The following is an 8,196-nucleotide window of genomic DNA, read 5'->3' as shown; positions in this document are numbered from 1 at the left end:
GTTTCTGAGCTTTCAAAACCTGGCAGTTGTTTTTTAGTTGTTGTAGGTATCCTAAACTATATGATTCAGTACATAGTATATTAAATAACATTTTAGATATTTCCAATTGTGTGATTTTCACCATATACAAGCGCTTTCATCAGAAAGTTTCCAAGGTGTTAAGTAGTTTACAATTATCTAAATCAGCAGGTGATGCTTTTTATTCGGTTGGAAAGTTATCCACTCGATTCATGGGGCATGATGCTGTTCAGAGCAATATCCAGAAAATATCCATTTATTATTATAATCCAAGATGAGATTTTTTTGGTCTTCCTGAGGACAGAGAAATTTTCCAACAGTTTTTGCTTAAGGATTTTACTTTATTTAGAAATTCATAAATCAAGGTGTTTGTTTTTAAACTGAAATCTGTGTTTTTAAAAATCGTAGTGTTCTTAAGACCACAAAGAAATTTGGAATCAATAGACCCACAATTTACAATTAGAAGGAAAATGGAGCAGATGAGAGAAGAGAGAGAACTCGTGGAACAGCTACGTGAGGTGAGTGTTGCTAGAATTAATTAGTGCTAACAGAAGGTATATTTTAATTGGGGGGGGAAGTTGTCTAAGTAGGAGACTATTTAAAAAGATAAAATGAGGCAATATTACTTCTGCAAATCACCTTGATGAGACTGGTCTTGAAACACTTGATCATGTTTGGAAGTCTGTACTTCATGAAAGGCTTTGTAAAAATGGGGAATAATGGGACCTACCTGAATGACATATGGTTAAACAGCATGCCTTGCACTGATTGAATTAATTTATTTCATCAGAGAGGATGAAGTGATGATCACTTAAGAGGTAGAGAGATCTGGAAACTATTTCCTGACAGCTGGAGAAGTCTTAATCTAGCAAGCAAAAGGCATAATGAAAGGTATTAGTTTAAAAAACAACAGCAACAACAAAAAGTTTCTAACTTCAGTTTAAAAGCAGATAACTAATAGTTGAAACAATTTTCATAGTGTTGTGAGTCTGAACTTGTCAAGGTTTCCAGTTATGTCGTGTATTCCTAAATGCAGTGCAAATCCTGGAAGTGTGGTAGGTGACTTTGATATTGCAATATTACAAGATTATTTGTTCTTACATCTTTAGCTTCCTGGAACGATGAATACCAAAACTCATCCTGTATTTTAAACAACATGTGTTGTATTATTTAATGTTAAAACACTTTCCTCTCCTTACCAAATAGTGTTTAAAAGATGGGTTGTTTTGTATAGAACTATGAGGATTTTAAGATCATTCTCTTACCTCAGGCCCTAACCTGCTTCAAGTCTGGATTATTCCTACTTTGTCTTGCTGAATTTTTCATAGATCTTGTTGAAGATTCAGCACAGCTGACTGAACATCAGGACAAAATGCAAGAATTAGATAAGACAGACCTACTGGTAATGGAGAAGAAAATGGAAGTAGCAGTAATAAACTGTAGTAGTATGTAGTGCAGTGCAGCTTTTTACATTGCTTTTAAGAGTTACCACAAGTATGTAGCAAGTCCCCAAGTAAAATTTTCCTAAAAATAATGCCCTCAAGGTTCCTGCCTTGTGCATTAGTTCAGCTAATCCTCAAAATGAAAAGTAGAACAAGATTATTAACCGTATCAGGCAGGATCCTGGAGACCTAATAAGGATCTCTCTACACTGTATTAATCTTAAGTATTACCAGTTATACTGGTTTAATGTGTTACTGACCTTCAGCTCCATGCACTGTCATCCTTTACCCTCATTGTGAAGCATTGTGTCCTGAAATGGAAGTTCCATTGTCTCCTGTGAGAAGTTTGATTTCAACTCAAGGAGTGGTGAAAGAACCGAGATTAGCCCTGTTTGGAAGCACATAGTAAGATTTTTTTATAGCTAAGAAAGTTTATTCTGGTATACTGGGTCCTTTAGTGAGAGAAGCAGTCTCTAGACCATCTCATTATGAACTCTACTAGAAAACAGCAGAGAACAAGTACAATGCTCAGGATATATATTCAGAGATACATGCCTGCATTTGAGCCGTTTGATTTTGCATGTGTCCACACTCACTTTAGACATTTGTCATTTCAAGAGTGATTCATCACTTATTCTTGAGCAATACAGTCTATCAAGAAATACTGGTTGATTTTTGTCACTCAAAGGGTACACTTTCAATAGTTTTACATGCTAAATGGAACAAATTGTCTACTGCTGTAATATGGAGAAGAGAGCAGTTCTTGAGTGGTAACAAAACTGAAAGAGAATTTAGCCACTCATTAGGGATCAAAGGCAGAGGGTAGAACTAAGAAAAAATGACCACGAAAGACAGCCTTAAAAAAAGAAAAAAGAAAAGAAAAAAAGAAAAAAAGCACCCTGATTTATACAAGTAATCTCAGTAATGTATCCTGAGTAATCCCACAGGCAAATCAGTTTTTAAGAGAAGGAATTTTTAGTCCATTAACCTATATAAAACTGTTACAGATTTGGAAAGAAGTCTCAAAATGTATTCTGAATGTATAACTTTCTGTACATATCTCAAACCAGAAATGCTTTCTAATGTATTAATTAATCCAAGATGAAAGCCAAACATATTAGTACTTGTGATGCACTCGCTTTTTTGGCACTTGTGAGACCGTACATGTGAGTACTTGACTAGTATGTGTAGTAAAAGAAAAACTGGGAAAATATGAAACCCCCTGAGTGAGTTCAGTGAAGGCTACTTCATGGTAAGGGCACTCAAACGAAGGATGCATTTGGAAGAATTCAAGAGCTGCATTTCTTTCACTTGGAGAAAAGTGTGCTGAGAATATGACTGTCCTCAGCTGCCTTGAAGGGTAGTAATGAAGAACATACAGCCAGGCTTTCCAAAGATTCACCAGGAAAGAGTGAGGGGCAGTGGCATAAATTGCAGAGAAAGAAATTTCAAGTAGCTATAAGGAGAAAGTTCTTTGCAGTAAGGGTGGTGAAACACTGAACTAGGTTGCCTGGAGATGTTGTGGATACTCCTTTCTTGCAGATATCCAGAACTGGCTCTGACCTAATTTATTGGTGACCTTCAGAAATCCCTTCCAACCTAGAGTCTCCTTTGATTCTAAAGAGAATAATCTATTTTCATCTAAAATACCCAGCATATATTGAGATAATGTATTAATAGATAAGAATGATGTTAAGGAGATTCAACTAGGAATAAGAAATATCTATTTTAAGATGATGGAAATAATTATCCCTGAGAGTAATCTCCAGGTATGGTGTTGGGATGTTTTCAAGGTTGAAGCCCAATTTAGGAAACTCATTATATCTAACAATCTTATTGTAGGATTTTTTTCCTGAAATATTCTCAGGTATTTTCAGAGTATTTTATTTTGCAATATCATATTCTTTTCAATGAGACTTAATGCTTTACTTAATAAGTATCCAAAATTTCTCTTTTAAATCTGATTGTTTTGTCTTGCCTCACCTGTCCTGCTGTTAACTCCAAAGCTTCCAAAGTAATTTTTAGGCTACTAGGGATAAATGGGCTTCTGTTCTTCTATTCCCTGCTTGTACAGGGATTAACACAATTCTAGTTCTAATTCAAAGTGCTGATGATAAAGAGAGTTTGAGATGCATAAGTAGAGGACTTGAGAGAATGGTGAAAGAGCCACATGTAGTGCAATCACACAGCTGTTTACATTCATGTGTGAGTTTTTATATGCATATGTAAAAATAAATGCATATGATGACAGCACCATTTGAAGTGCTGACTTCTTTTGAAGAGGTTTATGTAATTCAGTGATGAACTGAGGGCAGAGGGGTCTTGGTTTTAATATGTGAAGAGTCAGTTATAAAAAGGTAGCATGTTTCTTGGTAGACCAGAACTCCAAAATCAGCTGTGTCTACAGCACAGGAGGTGGTGAGGTTGTATATTCTCTTTTTTTTCCCCTTCATCCATTCCTATGTGTGCATGTGTTCTTCATTTGCAGAACATTGAAACAAGACTAAAGATTTGTTTGCCTGAAGACCTGGGATCTGCTCTGATGGATGGTGTAGTTCTCTGCCATTTAGTAAATCACGTTCGTCCTCGGTCTGTAGGAAGTATTCATGTACCTTCACCAGCAGTAGTAAGTTGAGTGTTTCTTGTTACACTGGAGTTGGGAGGAGGAATATTGAGACAATGACAGTTTTATTGCCAAATTACGTTTGACTACAAAAAACAGGTTGATGTTCAATGGCTGTTTTTTGCTGTTAAGGGCAATATTTACATTATTGTGAGTTCAAATGTTCAATAATTTTTATATATTATATATGTATAGTGTGTGTATATACACACATCTGTAAGTTAATAAAAATATCCTGCTTTTCTGATCTGAGACAACAGATCAGATTTTTCATAATGGCCTTTTTTTTCAGTACGCTATGAAATTCTGTAATTACAGGGTGTAATTATTGGAGACCCTTTTCAAAAGACAATTAGCCCTTTGGTTGTTGATTGAAGAAATATAAGGGTAACTTCAGCAGTGTCAGGCTTAGCAGATGACATGTAACTAAACCACTTAGAGCGCTTAGTAGCATATTCCTCCTGTTGAGTTAAATGTAGAAATTACTCCTTTTATCTGCAGACAGAATGGTGTAGAAACATGCAATGATATGCTGCAGTGGCTTAATATTGGCTTGTCAAACCTAAGGTCCTGAAGATTGCAAGAGAGAACCTATGCAGTCTGTGTGTGTGCATTTCTTGAAACTTTTTTTTCTTAGTATTTTCTCTATTTATTGATGTCTTTTTCTTGGTCACATCTTTGTTCTAGATTTCTGATACCAGTCAGTTTCTGAAGAGGTTTTCATGGTGTTAGACTATCTGCTCTTTCTTTTTTTTCCAGTGTACATATTGGTAATAAAATAGATTGTATATGTTATATAATACATATAGTATATGATGTACATATCAGTAATATTGGTAATAATATTGGCCATGATACTCAATTCTGAGAAAAGCATGTGGCTTTCAAAGCCAGTCTGTAAGAACTTCCAAGAAGATAAATGTTAAGAAATTACCATTGTTTCACATCTTGCATGGAAAAAGTAAAATAGTGAGTTGTCGGGTTTGTGTTATATTCTTGTTTGGTTTTATTTTGTAACATGGTAGTTCTGTAACTGTCGTGAGACAAATTATGCAAGTATTTAAAATTCAGTATTTAAATTTCAGTATTTAAATACAGTACTAAGAAATTTCTTCTTCAGAAATATTAAAATTGTGTATAGTTACTATACATTTGTAAGCCCATAAAAGTAAGAACCTGCTAATTACAGTAAGTCTGTTCCCCATGTATTTTGTATACATATATTGAAATCCTTCATCAACTTACTTGCTGTCCAGAAAGTCAATGTTGTCTGTCACAAATCATCATAAAAGGCAGGTTTTAGAACTTCACGGACTGGACACAAACAAGAAGATATCTATATATGCTGGTAACTTTAATAACTAGGGAAAAGCACATGGCATCCACAGCATAGGTACTCAGATCATATTTGTAGGCATGATGCTTTTCAAGGGATTGAAAAGAAAGTGGAGCAGAATTTTTTTTATTCTTTTCAGTACAAGAATAAAGCAGTAGATGACTTTATTGACTGAATGAATGCTATTGACTTCTTCTGCCATAAATTACTGTTTCTTGTTTTTACAGCCTAAACTGAGCATGGCCAAATGCAGGAGAAATGTGGAAAACTTTCTGGATGCATGCAGAAAACTGGGGATACCAGAGGTAATTTAATTAAATCTGTCAGTTCTAGATGATTAAAGAAAAAAAAAGCAAAGCATGTTAATTACTTTAAAGCTGAAGGATAATTTAATGAACTACATTTTTTTCAGCCATAAAGATATATAATTTAAAAATTGATTTAAATAATGCGTTTTAATACTACTTTAGTGCATTTAAGTGGCTGATGTCATAGTGCTTCAGAACTGCAGCTTTTGTTGTCTTCTAGTAATTTAGTGTTAACCTAAATATCCTTGTCTTTGCCATGGAGAATAACTGAGGAATATGGTAATTAGGTAATCTGTAATTAGGCAAAAGTTTGCTGTACTTTTTCTTATAAAATATATCTGCATTTTTACATATTGCTTTTAGATTATGGACTTTGTTCTTTCTCATTATTGATTTTCCTTTTTTTACAATACTAAGTATCCTGTACTATGTGTTGTAAAAGTAGCTGATAACACTCATCTCTTGAACTGAAACACTTCTACAGTGATGGGAAGAAAATCACTGTGTTAAATATGGAATGTGCATATGAGTAAGGTTGTTATATAATGTAGATTTAAGTGTTTCAGAAGCTGAAAGTAGGGAAATTGCAGTGCTTGGTATTTTCTGTTTTTCATCTCAGAGTAGCGGAATTGATCATGTAATTTACTCTTAATACTAATAAGGAAAATATCTCTATAGCTTATGTAATGAATTCTGGAGTTTCATTGAAAATATTTTGAAGACTCCGTTATGGTCTAGAAATACATATGACTCTCAAAAGAAGGAAAGGTGTTATACAAGGTCTTTTTAGTCTGAAAACATGAAAATTGCATTATGTGTTTTACTTGTATTGTTGCCTGCATATGCCAGTATAATTATGATTGAGTTCTTGTCACTATGTTTTTTAAGAATGCTGAAACAAAAGGGTATTTTGTGTGTATCTCCCTTGCACCATTTTAGGGAACAAAGGTTTCATACTGGGAAAGCATTCCAGTTTGAATTATTTATATTTGATCTATATTTTAGCACTTGAATTGGAGGACAGCAAAAGGAACAGTTTGTTCTTGCTATGTGTAGCCATGTGAGGGGGAGACTTATCTTAAAACTCCAGTGATTGGTTCATTTAAGTTGTAATGTTTGATTAAGTTCTTGCAATTGTTATTTTTTGTGTTAGAATTAGAATTTCAGTTCAGAGAAGAGCAAAACCTCAGTGCTGTGGGCTTGTAGGCATAGAGCATTTATTAAACTGCCCCAAAATTCATTGTCATCTGATGCTTCATAAAGTATTCAGTGAATTAGAATATAAGTAGTTTTTTTTCTGGATATAGCATGTTGGAAAAGTAAAGGCCAAGACTGTTTTTTATTGTTGTCAAGAAGTCTTTCAGAAATGGAAATAAAACAGAAAAATTAAGAAAGTCCTTCAGTGCCATATTGCAGATGAGTAAGCTCAGCCTTTAGTCCAAGTTTTTTTAATTTTTGATTTTTGTAAGTAAGCATTCTGGAAAGATACCTTTTTGTTTTCAATGAACAGACTTTTAAATATATTTATTACCCCTCCTCTTTAATGCTTTCATTGAAATTGGTGGAGATTTTTTTAGGAATTATTTTATTTTAGTACATTAGATGCAGAGTTGCACAGAGCATTAAACACAAGGCCAGACCTCACCAATCTGATTTATAAACTGACCATCCTCATGAATCTAAATAAGCGTTAAGTTCTCTTGAGGGGAAAAAATAATTCACATAAACATGAAATGAATGGCTTGCAATTTTAAGTTTTGCAATAGACTTTAAATACTCTGTGGATATTATTTTGTAGCTGTCAGTATATGTTTCCTATGCATTGTGAAAATCCATCATGTTGCAGAATTAGATGGCAAATGAGAGAACTTTGCTGCGTGTAGGAGGGATGTGTATTAGGAACACAAAGGTGTATGATAACAAGTATGACAGGTAACTGTCACATTTTCTCAAGAACTGCAGATGGTGTGTTTGATGCTGCTTCTTCGGGTTGGTGAGTTGTACATTGCCTGCCTACCTCTGGGCAAATCAGTGAATGGAATACAGTTAATTACTTCCTTTTTTTCAGTCAAGCATCATTGCAGGAAAGTGATGGGTTCCACTTATGGACTAATACCCATGGATATGAGGCTTTTCTGTGATACTTATGTCCCTATTTAGTTTCTGAGAATTAACTCGAAATTGTTACTGCAAGGGACTTTTTTAAGGATTTGAAATTCTAGTAGTATACTGTTGCTTTGCTTTCAGTTATTTATGGAATGGAATAGAGGAAATGCTATTTCTGGGACTTCATAGGTTTAGGATAACATCCTGTCATATCATGTAAAATGAAAACAAGAAAATAGGTAAATAATTACTGTGTTGTGCTGATGTGCAGGGTCTCTTGCTTCTGTGGCTTTCAGCATTAAATTCTTTCATAGAAACTGCTTTCCCTGGAATGATCCTGGAAGACTTCATCCAAGTGTAGGG

General features: G+C 34.4%; 1 protein-coding gene across 1 annotated transcript in view; it reads left to right on the top strand.

The window, feature by feature from the left end:
• Nucleotides 1-8,196, top strand: part of LRCH1 (leucine-rich repeats and calponin homology (CH) domain containing 1) — a 48,589-nt gene that overhangs the window by 34,677 nt on the left and 5,716 nt on the right. The window contains exons 15-17 of the mRNA XM_010000863.1: nucleotides 427-536; nucleotides 3,949-4,086; nucleotides 5,647-5,724. Of these exons, the coding sequence (XP_009999165.1) occupies nucleotides 427-536; nucleotides 3,949-4,086; nucleotides 5,647-5,724 (326 nt within the window). The remainder of the gene's footprint in view (nucleotides 1-426; nucleotides 537-3,948; nucleotides 4,087-5,646; nucleotides 5,725-8,196) is intronic.

The sequence above is a fragment of the Chaetura pelagica genome, unplaced genomic scaffold (genome assembly GCF_000747805.2).
Source record: "Chaetura pelagica isolate M959 unplaced genomic scaffold, ChaPel_1.0 scaffold115, whole genome shotgun sequence".
NCBI classification, from domain to species: Eukaryota; Metazoa; Chordata; class Aves; order Apodiformes; family Apodidae; genus Chaetura; species Chaetura pelagica.
Note: the sequence above shows the minus strand (reverse complement) of the source record. Positions and strands in the feature narration are given on the sequence as shown.